The sequence below is a fragment of the Drosophila elegans genome, unplaced genomic scaffold, assembly GCF_018152505.1.
Source record: "Drosophila elegans isolate 14027-0461.03 unplaced genomic scaffold, ASM1815250v1 contig_183, whole genome shotgun sequence".
Classification (NCBI taxonomy): domain Eukaryota; kingdom Metazoa; phylum Arthropoda; class Insecta; order Diptera; family Drosophilidae; genus Drosophila; species Drosophila elegans.
This window is the reverse complement of record NW_024545550.1, coordinates 9,263,388-9,278,640: the sequence shown is the minus strand read 5'-3', so window position 1 is coordinate 9,278,640 and position 15,253 is coordinate 9,263,388. Positions and strand designations below refer to the sequence as shown.

At 45.4% G+C, this 15,253-nt stretch overlaps 9 protein-coding genes across 9 annotated transcripts; 7 read left to right on the top strand and 2 right to left on the bottom strand.

Annotated features, from left to right (window-relative positions):
* Positions 1-1,034: 1,034 nt before the first annotated feature.
* Positions 1,035-1,863, top strand: LOC108144323 (trypsin delta). The gene has a single exon (XM_017269024.2). It carries the CDS (start codon positions 1,061-1,063, stop codon positions 1,820-1,822), a length of 762 nt encoding a protein of 253 aa, XP_017124513.1. The 5' UTR covers positions 1,035-1,060; the 3' UTR covers positions 1,823-1,863.
* A 1,122-nt stretch (positions 1,864-2,985) lies between these two features.
* On the bottom strand, positions 2,986-3,804 carry LOC108144322 (trypsin beta). Its single transcript, XM_017269023.2, has one exon. The coding sequence runs from the start codon at positions 3,780-3,782 to the stop codon at positions 3,021-3,023; it is 762 nt and encodes a 253-aa protein (XP_017124512.1). The 5' UTR covers positions 3,783-3,804; the 3' UTR covers positions 2,986-3,020.
* A 230-nt stretch (positions 3,805-4,034) lies between these two features.
* LOC108144317 (trypsin epsilon) lies at positions 4,035-4,891 on the top strand. Its single transcript, XM_017269018.2, has one exon. It carries the CDS (start codon positions 4,062-4,064, stop codon positions 4,830-4,832), a length of 771 nt encoding a protein of 256 aa, XP_017124507.2. The 5' UTR covers positions 4,035-4,061; the 3' UTR covers positions 4,833-4,891.
* A 108-nt stretch (positions 4,892-4,999) lies between these two features.
* On the top strand, positions 5,000-5,877 carry LOC108144321 (trypsin alpha). The gene has a single exon (XM_017269022.2). It carries the CDS (start codon positions 5,036-5,038, stop codon positions 5,804-5,806), a length of 771 nt encoding a protein of 256 aa, XP_017124511.1. The 5' UTR covers positions 5,000-5,035; the 3' UTR covers positions 5,807-5,877.
* A 2,012-nt stretch (positions 5,878-7,889) lies between these two features.
* On the top strand, positions 7,890-8,876 carry LOC121466875 (trypsin theta). Its single transcript, XM_041707665.1, has one exon. It carries the CDS (start codon positions 7,890-7,892, stop codon positions 8,676-8,678), a length of 789 nt encoding a protein of 262 aa, XP_041563599.1. The 3' UTR covers positions 8,679-8,876.
* Positions 8,877-9,478: 602 nt separating this feature from the next.
* On the top strand, positions 9,479-10,371 carry LOC108144125 (trypsin eta). The gene has a single exon (XM_017268768.2). It carries the CDS (start codon positions 9,512-9,514, stop codon positions 10,310-10,312), a length of 801 nt encoding a protein of 266 aa, XP_017124257.2. The 5' UTR covers positions 9,479-9,511; the 3' UTR covers positions 10,313-10,371.
* Positions 10,372-11,399: 1,028 nt separating this feature from the next.
* LOC121466836 (trypsin zeta) lies at positions 11,400-12,245 on the top strand. The gene has a single exon (XM_041707369.1). The coding sequence runs from the start codon at positions 11,400-11,402 to the stop codon at positions 12,243-12,245; it is 846 nt and encodes a 281-aa protein (XP_041563303.1).
* Positions 12,246-12,831: 586 nt separating this feature from the next.
* On the top strand, positions 12,832-13,784 carry LOC108144320 (trypsin eta). Its single transcript, XM_017269021.2, has one exon. The coding sequence runs from the start codon at positions 12,877-12,879 to the stop codon at positions 13,696-13,698; it is 822 nt and encodes a 273-aa protein (XP_017124510.1). The 5' UTR covers positions 12,832-12,876; the 3' UTR covers positions 13,699-13,784.
* A 246-nt stretch (positions 13,785-14,030) lies between these two features.
* Positions 14,031-14,895, bottom strand: LOC108144318 (trypsin delta). The gene has a single exon (XM_017269019.2). It carries the CDS (start codon positions 14,868-14,870, stop codon positions 14,049-14,051), a length of 822 nt encoding a protein of 273 aa, XP_017124508.1. The 5' UTR covers positions 14,871-14,895; the 3' UTR covers positions 14,031-14,048.
* Positions 14,896-15,253: the final 358 nt, after the last annotated feature.

Sequence of the window (15,253 nt, the reverse complement as noted above, 5' to 3'; positions counted from 1 at the left end):
AAAAATGGAAGAATAAAAATAAATATCTGGCTATTGAATATTTTGTATTTGAAATTAAATATAAAATCATTTTATAAAATACTTTGCAAATTAAATTGCATTTGATGATTGGAAGTCGAAAGAAGTTCGAAAAAATGTGAAAATACTAGATCCAAAATGGGTTTTATTTGTGTTTTCGACTTAAACTTAAAATAAATTTTCAGATATTAAAGTCAAAAATATTTAAAAAGAAATGTTTTATATCCATTATTAATCAGCAACAAAGCGCAACACATTTTGTTTCTTCGATTTACCTTTTGTTTCGCTAATAATTAGCATACAAAAAATCAAACAATTTAAGTAAATGAGATCTACTTAGTAAATAATATTGTTTCTGATTAAAACTGTTTTGAACGATCTTTTAAAAGATACTATTAATCAGTCTGAGAAATGATTAGTTACTTTAGCTCTTAACTCCTTATTTTAAAAGTGTACAAAGCCAAATTGAATAAGAATGACCCCAAATATTTTTCACTTATAAAAGATCTGAGATGAGATACCTCTTATCGGAGATATTGCTACACATCCCGGTTTAGAATCAGCTTGAAGCTATTGTCTTGCCAAAGTCTTTTGACCCAAATGGGCTTACTCGCGTTTTCTATTTGAGAGGTTTGTGATCCCAGCCCCTCTGCCACACTAAAAAAAATAACAACACATCCTTAAATTAATTTATTTGGAGTGATTTCGAGAAACGAATTATCGGACATAATAAAAAAAAAATGGATTTCTATGTGATACACTTGATGGCATATTTTAAGAACTAAAACAAAATGGAATATTTACCAAATGGTGAAAGAGCCGAGTATAATTTATATTATACGAATAAAATATAAATAAATATAAGCTTAAAGACATTGGAGTGGAGGACTTATCTGCCGATAACTTCAACGGATTATTTTGGGTTTTCCTGTCACGATAGAGATTAAAATAATTGAAAACTCTGATTAATGCGCCACGGGAAGATTGGAACCCAGTATAAAAGGGGTGCCCATTTGGGAAGGCAACTCATTGGATTCGCACCATGCTGAAGTTCGTGATCTTGTTGTCTGCCGTAGCCTGCGCCCTGGGAGGCACCGTCCCCGAGGGACTCCTGCCCCAGCTGGATGGCCGCATCGTCGGAGGAACGACCACCACCATCACCAGCTTCCCCTGGCAGATCTCCCTGCAGCGCAATGGCGGCCACTCCTGCGGCGGATCCGTCTACTCCGCCAACATCATTGTGACCGCCGCCCACTGCCTGCAGTCCGTGTCGGCCTCTGTTCTGCAAGTCCGTGCCGGATCCAGCTACTGGAGCTCTGGCGGCAGCGTGGCCAAGGTGGCCTCCTTCAAGAACCACGAGGGCTACAACGCCAACACCATGGTCAACGACATCGCCATCGTCAGGCTGAGCAGCTCCCTGTCCTTCAGCTCCTCCATCAAGGCCATCGGTCTGGCCAGCTCCAACCCCGCTAACGGCGCCTCTGCCTCCGTCTCCGGCTGGGGCACCCAGTCCTACGGCTCCAGCTCCATCCCCTCCCAGCTGCAGTACGTCAACGTGAACATCGTCGGCAGGACGCAGTGCGCTTCCTCCACCTACGGATACGGTAGCCAGATCCAGAGCAGCATGATCTGCGCTGCTGCCAGCGGCAAGGATGCCTGCCAGGGTGACTCCGGCGGCCCACTGGTCTCCGGTGGAGTTCTTGTCGGTGTGGTCTCCTGGGGATACGGATGCGCCTACTCCAACTACCCCGGTGTCTACGCCAGCGTGGCCGACCTCCGCTCCTGGGTGGTCAACAACGCCTAAGAACCTTGCGAAATAAAACGAATTTGCTGATTATAACTCAACTCGTTGCATTCTTTTTTATGGTTTCGTTAGTTTTTTTACGGTTGCTTTAATTAATTTATTATTTATTTAATTAATTAATATTTTTATTATTTTTGGGGGTCTCCAGCAGTTAAACGTTGAAATAAAACAAAATGGGCCAAATCAAACAAAAATTGCGGACATTGTTAGTCAAGAAGGTCTTAAAGTACATGTTACATTCAACCTGACTAAATATTTTGTACGGATAAGCGAGTTAGACAAGTCTTAAATAAATATTAGTTTTTTATTGGGGACTAATCAAATTGGGTAGTATTGCAACATAATATTCGTAGTATTAGCCTGTATCCCTAACTGAATAAATTACAATTTATTTTCCGGCTGGTGCTTTAAGAGACGCGCTAAACTTTTACCGCGAAGCTCTTCTTTACTTATTTTTTAATACAACTAATGCAGTTTTATAGAATTTGCAGATTTTAGTTGTTACCATTTGTAAAACAAATATTTGTTTTGTTATGCTCATATTGAAACCGCTATTTTAAATTGTAAATTTTGTATTTTATTTAAATATTTCAAAAACATGTGTTTTTCTTTTACACTGCAACACAACACTATACACCTATATTACCCTTCCAGTGAGCGGAATATATGGTATGGTATATACAAAATTAATTATGGTATATACAAAATTAAATGTTAAAAATTGTTATAATTTTACGTCAAAATAGTTAATCATTCCTATCATTCTATTTGTACGTAAAGCACCTCTTCAAGAATTCGTAAGTATAAGCGTGCCCATAAGATTACGTATCAATATTCAGTTTGTAGAGTGCTCGCAAAATCAATCTTCAACTGACTTATTTTTCTGAATTACTGACTTAAAAGTGATAAGAACTATTTAATTAAATAAATGGGAGAAGACAGAATAATGGTAAGAAAGGGTCTTTACTACCTTTTCCAAATCATTTAACCCATTCGTAACCATTGCAATCGGATATACGCTTGGATAGGCAGCGTGTAAATATATTTGTACGACCTTTTTATATGCTATAAGAAACCGCCAAACTACCCACTTGTATACGTCCCTCATCAAAACATTGATCGCCTCCCCAAAACTAATATTTTTGAAAGAACAACGTCCATAATTTTCTGCTCGGTTTAGATTTTATTCGCAAGATGCTTAAGCGTTGTTGACCACCCAGGAGCGGAGGTCGGCCACGCTGGCGTAGACACCGGGGTAGTTGCTCAGAGCGCATCCGTATCCCCAGGAGACCACACCGACGAGGACTCCACCGGAGACAAGTGGGCCACCGGAGTCACCCTGGCAGGAATCCTTGCCGCTGGCAGCAGCGCAGATCATGGAGCCCCTAATCTGGCTGCCGTAGCTGTAGGCGCCGGAGGCGCACACGGACTGGCTGACGATGTTCACGTTGACGTACTGCAGCTGGGTGGGGATGGAGCTGGAGCCAGAGGACTGGGTGCCCCAGCCGGAGACGGAGGCAGCGGCGCCGTTAGCGGGGTTGGAGCCGGCCAGACCGATGGCCTTGATGGAGGAGCTGAATCCCAGGGAGCCGCTCAGCCAGATGATGGCGATGTCGTTGACCATGGTGTTGGCGTTGTAGCCCTCGTGGTTGCGGAAGGCCGCGACCTTGAGAACGGTGCCGCCGGAGCTCCAGTAGCTGGATCCAGCGCGAACCTGGAGGGTGGAGGCGGACACGGATTGCAGGCAGTGAGCGGCGGTCACGATCACGTTGGCGGAGTAGATGGATCCGCCGCAGGAGTGGCTGCCACTGCGCTGCAGGGAGATCTGCCAGGGGAAGCTGGTGATGGTGGTGGCGGTGCCTCCGACGATGCGGCCATCCAGTTGGGGCAGGAGTCCCTCGGGGATGGTGCCTCCCAGGGCGCAGGCCACGGCGGACAACAAGATCACGAACTTCAGCATGGTGCGAAATGAATACTCTTGGAGCCGGACGGCGTGGTTTTATAGGCGGGTCGCTATCTCGGAAGTGGTTCAATCAATGGCGAAGTGAGATCCCTCGTGGCACAGGTGGATAGTGGCGTGGAGTGGCCCTTGCCTGATAAGCTGATTAGTTCCCGGAATTACGGGTGGAGTGACGCCACAGCCATGCTGAGGCTATCGCTTTCAAGCAAGTGTAGATATGCGCTTTGGATCATGTATATAAGGCGTCTTGATCTGCGGATCAGCATACAAGCGATTAAGATGTTGAAATCCGCGGTACTTCTTTCCATTCTGGCCTGCGCCTTGGCGGGCACCATTCCCGAGGGACTGCTGCCCCAGTTGGATGGTCGCATCGTCGGTGGCTATGAGACCAGCATCGAGGCCCATCCCTACCAGGTGTCCCTGCAGCGCGGGGGATCCCACTTCTGCGGCGGCTCCATCTACTCGCACGACATTGTGATCACCGCCGCCCACTGTCTGCAGTCGATCGAGGCCAAGGATCTGAAGATCCGCGTGGGCAGCACCTACTGGCGCTCCGGCGGTAGTGTCCACTCCGTTCGCGCCTTCCGCAACCACGAGGGCTACAACGCCCGCACCATGGTCAACGACATCGCCATCATCCGCATTGAATCGGACCTGAGCTTCCGTTCGAGCATCCGCGAGATCCGCATCGCCGACTCGAATCCGCGCGAGGGCGCCACCGCCGTGGTCTCCGGATGGGGCACCACCGAGTCCGGCGGCAGCACCATTCCGGACCACCTCCTGGCCGTCGACCTGAAGATCGTGGACGTTGCGCGCTGCCGCTCCCGCGAGTTCAGCTACGGCAGCAAGATCAAGGACACCATGATCTGCGCCTACGCCGAGCACAAGGATGCCTGCCAGGGTGACTCCGGTGGCCCACTGGTCTCCGGCGATCGCCTGGTCGGCGTGGTCTCCTGGGGCTACGGATGCGGCGATGTGAGGTATCCCGGTGTCTACGCCGACGTTGCCCACTTCCACGAGTGGATCGAGAGGACCGCCGAGGAGGTGTAAGCGCAGGTGTAACCCCACAAGCAAACACTTGAAATAAAAGCAATCCACAAGCAATTGAATCCACTTTGGTGTCTATCTCTTCGTTTTGGCCCAATTGCGTCGCATGTGTAAGGCCTTACACTTGGGCACTTGGCCAGATAAGACGAGTGTATAAAAGGTTTGGATGGCGGCATGTAAGTAAGCACTAGCTAGCACCGCTCAACATGCTGAAGATCGTTATCCTGTTGTCCGCCGTGGTCTGCGCCCTGGGAGGCACCGTTCCCGAGGGACTCCTGCCCCAGCTGGATGGCCGCATTGTCGGCGGTTCGGCCACCACCATCGGCAGCTTCCCCTGGCAGATCTCCCTGCAGCGCAGTGGCAGCCACTCCTGCGGCGGATCCGTCTACTCCGCCAACATCATCGTGACCGCCGCCCACTGCCTGCAGTCCGTGTCCGCCTCTGTTCTGCAAGTCCGTGCCGGATCCAGCTACTGGAGCTCCGGCGGCAGCGTGGCGAAGGTGGCCTCCTTCAAGAACCACGAGGGCTACAACGCCAACACCATGATCAACGACATCGCCGTGATCCGTCTGAGCTCCTCCCTACCCCTCAGCTCCTCCATCAAGGCCATCGGTCTGGCCACCTACAACCCGGCCAACGGAGCCGCTGCCGCCGTCTCCGGTTGGGGCACCAAGTCCTCCGGCGCCAGCTCCATCCCCTCCCAGCTGCAGTACGTGAACGTGAACATCGTCAGCCAGTCGCGGTGCGCTTCCTCCACCTACGGCTACGGTAGCCAGATCAAGAACACCATGATCTGCGCCGCTGCCAGCGGCAAGGATGCCTGCCAGGGTGACTCCGGCGGCCCACTAGTCTCCGGTGGAGTCCTTGTCGGTGTGGTCTCCTGGGGATACGGTTGCGCTTACGCCAACTACCCCGGTGTCTACGCCGATGTGGCTGTTCTCCGCTCCTGGGTGGTGAGCACAGCCAACAAAATCTAAGCGGTTAACCCGTTGGTTGGATATACATATATCAAAATCCTTCAATAAAACTTATTAATGCAGGCACTTTATTTTGACGTTTATTTATTTCTTAGAACTACAAAAACTAAGATGCGAAATTTTACATATTCACTATAGAAATCTCTTAAGCCTTGCATCAGAGAAACTGTGTTCTTATTCTCCAAACTGCCTTTAAAAGCTTAAATAGAATACTTTGGTAAGAAAGAGTTTCTATACTACTGGTCGTGATGACTAGATGATTGTAAAAGGTATTGTTTTGTTAAATCTTAACATGTTTAGGATACAAACTTATTTTATACAAAGGGAACTGTTTTTAAAAGAAAAGGATATGTATTTGGTTTAAGGACTTAAAAGCTTACTAGAAAGTGTAGGATAAAATTTATCCCGAATATTTGGAAATCTATTACTATTTCACCAACTTTCCTTAAAATTTTACATTATTTCACGTAAATTTTATTACACCCTCCGCCTTATTGAATAGATAATAGAAAAGTAGTTACTTAACCTGCTCACGTCACAGGTGTTATCATTTTTAGGGTTCAGGGGAATTCACATAAGATAACGCGACGTGCCTTCCGCGATTTCCACCGATTTCAATGGTCTCAAGTGGCTTAGGGTAAACATTTGGCCAGGACCGATGTATCTAATCACAGAAGCTTAGAGTGCATCGCGTGGCCACAGATCCACTTCATCTTCCATTGACAAGTTGAGTGATGGACTGGATTGGCGAGGCAAGATTAATTAGCCACACAACGAAGCAATCGATAAGATTGCACAGATTTGGTTACGGGAAGTCAAACGTTTCTTTTTTTTTTGGACCATGACTGGTGAAATACTAGGTTGTATGAATTGATCAAACAAGGATCGATTGTAAGGAGTTGTTGTTTTATAATATTTTTCAATCAAACGCAAAAACAAAGCAAATAGTCAAATCAAAAACTTTCTAGCTGATAATGTTGTTTATGAAAGAATTTCGCTATCAATTTAATTTGAAGCACCTGAAACTGATTGAAATTTGCGGTTGATTTTCGCCATTGCGGTGTCGAAATATAGCCACCCCTTATTTTGCGGGGTATTTCCAGTATTTTGGGTTATGAGTTTTGGGGCCATTAAAAATTGCGCATGGATGATATAACCTAGTTTTTGGGAACAGCGTGTCGTTACTTCAGTAAAAAAAAAATATATATATATTCCTTCGAAATTTACAATAAACCTCAATAACTAAGGGTGAGTCTTGCGTAACATTCACTCAACCACTTGAAAAAGACCTTAAAAAAGACATATGACAATGAGCAAACTATATCTATCCCTGATACTGCTTTATGTGTAGGATTCACTACCGACCTTGTTAAGTATAATAGTCTTGATCAACACTTTTCAGGCATATCTTTATAGTAAAAACACAAATCGGTGTCATCACTTGGCCCATAAATGCGAAAATAATAAAGGTGGGCCTAGTTCAAAGCTCACCAAATGAGTTTATGTGATCGTTTAAGTGCCGACTTCCGAGTTTCGACTGGTGCTCCAGATTTCTTGTGCTTTCTTTGACAAGCAGTAAGAGTCGATTGATAAGGAACTTGCCGCCTGGGTATGCTAATTCTTTGGCTCATAAGATCAACCGATACTGTCAGTTGTCCACTCGAAGGTCACCTTCCGTCCAATCAATCATAACACTGATAAAAACATTGAACAGTAAAAATAAATTTGTTGGCTACTAATTCCGAAATTTTTTATTTCATATTTAAAATAATAATATACCATCCATATTCAATTTTACAAACTAAAAGTACAAATTTGAAATAAAGGGAAAAATTATAAATGTTTTTTGTTTTTTTTTTTTGTGCGGTGAAAATGGAAATTGTAAATTTATATTAAAATAAATGTAATAGTAATGCTTCCATATTTAAAATAACTTTCAAAACTTAAATCCGCAATTGAAGAAAATCAAAGCCAAAAACTAAGTATGAAATAATTTACTGCTTTTGTAGCAGTGTAGAATTGGATCTGGTGGAAGGTTATAAATGTTGGTCGTAGTTTTCTGATGGTTTAGTGTTTTTCCAGAATGCAGGGATTAGTGGTTCTTTTGGTTTGCTTGGCAGTGGGTTTCGCCCATGCGGGCACAATTGGCGTTTCCAATGCCGATCCCTTCCAGCGTGAGGGTCGCATTGTGGGTGGTCAAGACACCACGATTCGAGCTCATCCCTACCAGGTTTCCCTGCAGACGAAGAGTGGATCGCACTTCTGCGGTGGGAGTTTGCTCGACGGTGAAACTATAGTGACGGCAGCCCATTGCCTTGTGGGCAGGAAGGCGTCCAAAGTGTTTGTTCGCTTGGGTTCAACGTTCTACAACGAGGGCGGCATAGTGGTAGCTGTCCGGGATCTAGCCTACAATGCGGATTACAGCTCCGAGACCATGGAGTACGACGTGGGAATACTGAAGTTGGCCGAGAAGGTCGAGGAAACCGAGGATATTCGTTATGTGGCTCTGGCCGAGAAGACTCCGCCCACTGGAACCACCGCTGTGGTCACCGGTTGGGGTGCCAAGTGCTATTTCTGGTGCATGACCCTGCCCAAGACGCTCCAGGAGGTTGAAGTCGATATTGTGGACTGGGAGACGTGCAAATCGGAGGAATACAAATATGGAGAGATCATCTACAAGTCCATGGTGTGTGCCTATGAGAAGAAGAAGGACGCCTGCCAGGGTGACTCCGGTGGTCCTCTTGTGGTCGCTGACACCCTGGTGGGTATCGTGTCCTGGGGATATGCCTGCGCCTCGGAAGGACTTCCCGGTGTCTACTCAGATGTGCCCTATTTGCGAGATTGGATCCTGGAAACGAGCAAAGCTTTGTGAATTCTTGTAATAAATTTAATGAACGAGCATTAGGTTGGCGAATGTTAAATAAACAAATTTAAATTTTTTAGATTTTGCTGTGCCGTAAACTAAAAAAATTTTATTATAATTCTAATGGTAATGGAAATTCCGTAAAAATCCATAATGTCAGTCAGATTACATTTTTCTAAGTAGACGTAAAAGTATGTATGTATCCGTGATAACCCATGAAGCTAATAATAATAATACTAATAAGCATACTTTCAGGGATTAGTCAGAAATCGATATCACAAAAGCGATTCATGGTTAAAAATCCAATAGTTTTCAAACAAAGCTTAACTAGCTCAAAGAATTTATGCATATCTTTAGGGGCAACACAAAAGTTCAAATTTCTTTTCACCTATTAGATCAAAAGTTGTCCACTGATCCACATTGCGTATACGCACAGTTGTCTGTCTTATACTTATAAGATGGTTAACTTAAATTCTTTGCTGTGTCATTTCAGTTTTAAAATTACTGCCTTAATAAAAGAGTTATAATAAAATACATTTTTTATTTAAAGCTTTTTTATTATTAATTTTTTGTTAGTGGCAAGCAAATGTTTGTTTAATCCGATAACACTCGATTAAGGCTATTTGATTGGTTATCACAGCTGGACAATGTCGTTATGCTTAGTCAGCCGTAGATTTTTGAAGCTTACGGCGTAAAGAATTCCGGAGAACAGCCACCGTCCGTCCATCTTATCGCTGTCAGAGTAAAAGCAATTTATTGACCAATTCGCGATATGAGGAAAGCTTCTCGTCGGTTTTTGAACAAGCAAAAAGATTCAATTTAGTCACTCATCGAACAACGAAATGAACAAAGTTCTGTTACGGATATTTGCGGTTCTGTTTCTGCTGGGATCGCTGGGATTACTGGCGGTGGAGGCCCAGCCAGATGGTCGAATTGTGGGTGGTGCAGATACCTCCAGTTACTATACCAAATATGTGGTTCAGCTGCGCAGGCGCAGTTCCGCGAGCAGTGCCTATGCCCAAACCTGTGGCGGTTGCATCCTGGATGAGGTGACCATAGCCACTGCAGCCCATTGTGTCTACAATCGCGAGGCGGAGAACTTCCTGGTGGTGGCCGGAGACGATAGCCGCGGAGGAATGAAGGGCGTGGTGGTGCGAGTGGCGAAATTGATCCCACACGAGCTATACAATGCCTCGATCACGGATAACGACATTGCCCTGGTGAGGGTGGATCCCCCGCTGCCCTTGGCCAGTCACTCGAGCACAATGCAAGCCATTGGTATCGCCACGGAGCAGCCGGCTGTGGGTGTCCAGGCCACCGTCAGTGGTTGGGGCTACACCAAGGAGGACGGGCTGTCCTCCAATCAGCTGCAGCAGGTCAAGGTGCCAGTTGTGGACAAAGCTAAGTGCCAGGAGTCCTACTACTGGCGACCCATCAGCGAGGGCATGCTCTGCGCCGGCTTGCAGAATGGTGGAAAGGATGCCTGCCAGGGAGATTCCGGAGGACCTCTGGTTGTCAACAACAAACTGGTTGGCATCGTTTCCTGGGGCGAAGGATGCGCGAGGCCCAACTATCCCGGAGTCTATGCCAATGTGGTTCACTTTAGGGACTGGATAGCCAAGCAGCAAGCAGCCAATGTGTGATTCACCGTAAAAATAATGTTGTTATATTAAATAAATAAAAGTGTAAATATAATACTGTACTTCGCACTTCTTTATTATTGTTCAGATAACTCAACTGCAGTTGTCGTATCATATAAAAGTCTGGTAGTAAAATCGTTTATGGGTTTAAAGGCTGTCGAGTCCATACTTCAACTAGGATCATGGCAAGTCTTTAAAGTTTTCGCAGTTGTTTTATAGATTTCCGTAATAAAAGAATTCAAAATATAATATAAAATGTATTTTTCTGTATTAAAATATTCCTTTTTTAAACCCTTAAAGAGGGTATTACCTGCCAGGCATGTTGATCTACACACGTTCGTCTGTTTTTTCGACCCCCCGGCTACACTGCTGAAAAAACATAGTATAACCTAATAAGTTGTTATTTAAAAACAATTTTTATATATTTTTTAAGAAATTTAATTTAATTATTAATTATAAAGTGTTAAACTCGATAGTCAGATATTTATTTCTATTCCACTTTTTTAACAGTATAATAAAAAAAAATTTGGCTTGGGGCATGATCAGGAGGTACACGGTTTTTAGTTGGAAAACCAGTCGAAATGTGCCGTATTATTACCGTATAAGCGTTTCGGTATTATAGCTTGAACAATTTTTCTAAAAATTTTCAAAAATAAGTTTTCAATTGTAGCAAAAATCGAAAAATGTATTTAAAATTGATAAAGTTTTTTTGTTCTAGTTGTTTTATAGTCAATATTTTGTTAGATTAAGTATTCTTAAGCGAGATTTCATCTGATTATGTTAATAATATATTCTATACCTTGGTAATTGGGTATTACATAATATGTGGACAACCCTAAATAAACAAAAATGATTGAAAACTTCAAAAGCCCCAATACCAATCATAATCTTATTGTCCAATGGTATAGTATAGTATAGTAGTATAGTAGCCATAAAGCTTAATCACTTGTAGTTACGAATGACCGTGCATATCCAGAATAAAATTTATGGTCAATATAGTCGGGTAGACCGTCAGATAAGCCATATGCCGCGTAGTTGCTGGCCAAGTGGTTTGGGCCCTCAGTTCTCGATTCTGCGTGGCTTTGCAAAGATGTCGCGCTCTTGGTTGGTTTGCCTTTTGGCCTTTTTGGCTTGCCTGTTGGCCTTGACGCAGGGTCTTCCCCTCCAGGAGAATCCCCATCAGGAGGACGAGAAGAGCGGTGGCCGCATAGTGGGTGGCTATGCCACGGACATTGCCCAGGTGCCCTACCAGATTTCGCTGCGTTACAAGGGCATCACCACGCCTCAGAATGCCTACCGCCATCGTTGCGGTGGTTCCATCATTGCCGCGGACAAAATCCTAACAGCGGCGCACTGCATCATTGGCACGGTGCCCAGTCAGTATAAGGTGGTGGCTGGTACAAACTATCAAACTGGTTCGGATGGCGTCATCACCAATGTCAAGGACATCATAATGCACGAGGAGTACTTCTCGGAGTTCGCCTACAACAACGATATTGCCATTCTCGTGGTGGATCCGCCATTGCCCCTTAACAACTTCACCATCCAGACCATTAAGATGGCCACGGAACAGCCACTTGAAGGGGCTGTGAGCAAGATTAGCGGCTGGGGAACCACTTCACCAGGTGGAACATCCTCGAACCAACTGCTCGCCGTCGATGTGCCCATTGTGAGCAATGATGTGTGTGACAAGGATTACGAAAACTTCGGCGATGAGACCTACCGCATCACTGCGTCCATGTTGTGTGCCGGCAAACGGGGAGTGGGTGGTGCGGATGCCTGCCAGGGTGACTCCGGAGGACCCCTGGTGGTGCGCGATGTGCTCCAAGGCGTCGTCTCCTGGGGCAACAGTTGTGCCCTGGCCACCCATCCCGGCGTCTATGCCAATGTGGCCTACCTCAGGTCCTGGATCGATGCCAAGCTAGCACAGCTCTAAAGAAACTTTACTATATTGTAAATAAATTCACTGATTAACCCACGTGCTTTAGGGGTTTTCCAAATCTAACCGTTTCTTGTTAATCTTTCCCAATGATAATTGATTAGATCAACCTTGGACAGTTGGATTAAGATTAAGTGACTTTCAAGAAATTGAAGCCAATTTAAAGTGATAACAACAAAACCCCCAGAAGTATGCAATGGCTTTTAAGCGCAATAACAGTTAGCTGAATGTTATTAGAGTGGACCAAAGTTCAAGCGTAATCTGATAGTTTGGGAATTCTTCACTCTCCAAGTTTTATACCGTGCTATAAATAAATGGCGCCCTAATAATAATCTAAATTGTAGTTCTTACCAAAAGGAAAATATGATTCATTGAGCAACTCTTAAGAACTTTCTTATTTTTACTTGCTTTAAGAAGAGTTAAAAAAAGAGTTTAAATGTACTTTAAGATTAATTTAAAAACAGTCCATCAACAAAGAGGCAATCGCCTCTGGAATGACATTATCTTGGCCGGACCCTGGGTTCGCATTGCTATCGGGAGATATCTCGAGCACCGCCCATTAAGTTAATCGATGTGACCATTGAATGCCGTTTGGTAAGGTGAAAATTTGCTAAACTTATTCAGTTCGATGGGAACCTCACGTCCGTGCAAATCGATCATGTGCATCCCCTTACTGTTGTTGGCCATTGGATTCTCCTCCGTTTTATCCATCGCAGGCCAACCGGAGGGCAGGATAATCAATGGCACCACGGTAGACATAGCCCGGCATCCGTATCTCGTGTCCCTTCGCTATCGCCGGGATGAGGAGTCCAGCTACAAGCACGAGTGTGCCGGAGTGATCATCTCGGAGCAGGCACTGCTCACCAGTGCCCAGTGTCTTCATGGCCTACCGGAGGGCACTAAACTCATGGCTGTGGCTGGTGCAAATACCCGCAATGGCACCGATGGCTTCATTTACCCCGTCTCCAATTGGACCCATCATCCGAGCTACGATCCCCTCGTCGTTGACTATGACATTGGGGTCTTGTTCCTGGACACTCCCCTGAACCTCACCCACTTTGGCATCAGCTCGATTGGCATCCGTCCGGAGCGACCGGCAGTGGGTCGACTGGCCACCGTAGCCGGATGGGGATATCGCGAGGAATGGGGACCCTCCAGTTACAAGCTGGAGCAGACCGAAGTGCCAGTGGTGAGCTCGGAGCAGTGCACCCAGATCTACGGCACGGGTGAGGTCACCGATCGCATGATCTGTGCCGGATTCGTGACTCAAGGAGGCAGCGATGCCTGTCAAGGCGACACCGGTGGCCCCCTGGTCATCGACAATCAACTGGTGGGTCTGGTGTCCTGGGGACGAGGCTGTGCCCGGCCCAACTACCCCACCGTCTACTGCTACGTGGCCAGTTTGGTGGATTGGATCGAAGAAACAATCGCCGCTGCCGGAGCGCAATAAACATTTTCCGTTTCTAATCTTCAAGTGGCCAACGCTCGGATAGAGCTACCTAATTCAATAATAAAATCGTAATCAAACAAACCCTATACTACTATATGTTATCGACTAAAATATGCCGCACATTGGTAATCTTCTTATGTAATTTTGGAGGTCATAAGAAAGCTAGCTATAGCATTATGTTTAGATATATTCAGGACTTAAAATTTATAGGAAGTTAATTTTGACTAAATCAGAATTGGCAACAATAATAAAACCGTAATCAAACAAACAATATACGACTTTAGCATGCCGCACATGGGTAATCTCCTTATGTAATTCTTTCTTAAAATATATATATTTAAGAGCTTTATTTACAGAAAGTCAATTTTGCCAATATCAGACTGGGCATCGATGATCTCCAGTAGCCAGTCGCGAACATCCGGAACGGAGCAATAGACGCCGGGATACTTCTCGCGGGCACAGCCCGTTCCCCAGGAGACAATGCCCAGGAGTTCGTTGTTGTGGATCAGTGGACCACCGGAATCGCCCTGGCAGGCATCCTTTCCGCCGCCGGTGACCCCAGCGCAGAGCATTCTACTGGTCAGCATGATGGAATAGGCGCTCTTGCACTGCGTGTTCTCCACCACATTCACGCTGACCTCCTGGAGGACATCGGAGATGGTGCCTCCTTCGCTAGTGGTACCCCATCCAGTCACCGTTACGAGAGTATCGTGCTCCGGACGCTCCTTGGCCAACTGAATGGGTTGCACTGCCTTATTGAACTCAAAGTCGCCATCCAGAATCAAAATGGCCGCATCGTAATCGTTGTTCAGTGTGCGATACTTCGGGTGAATGATGAACTTGCGAACAGCCAACTCCTGTTGCGGTCCCGTGGGAAACCAGATGTTCGAGGAGCCAGCCACAATTGTTAGATTTTCCGGTCCAGTCAACGTGTTCAAACAATGAGCAGCACTGATGATAATGTTTGTCTTGTAAACGGCGCCTCCACATCGGTGATTTCCTCTATATCTCATCGACACTTGATGCGGATAGTGGGTGATGTTCGTGTTCTCTCCACCGACAATGCGTCCATCGAGCTTGGGAACCTCAACCACCTCGTTCCGGTAAAGAGGATCCGCCAGGGAGCTGGCCACTCCGAGAAGCACCACAAACGCGACCAAAATCCGTGACATTTTCGAGCAACTGACCGCAAACGCAGCGCAATTACTGGATTTATAGAGTAACCTTATCAAACTTAGCCATAGATTGTGGTTGGATTGACCATTACTCGGTAATCTGACGAATCTAACGATAGGCTTTGTAATCAAAAAACAGACATGGACAATGAGCTAGTCATAAATCTTGGTTAAAATTCCTTCTGGGCTTTTCCCTAAAAACATGAGCTTGCAAGTTCATTTTATTAAATCAATAAACCTACCATTAAATATCAGGGGTATCCCGCTCTGTAGCACTTAATTGTTGTAGCTTTGGCTATCGCTTTTTAAGAAATTTAATAGTTATTTATATTGTTGCCTAAAGAAACTATAAAATATTTACCCAAAAGTAGGCTACCTTC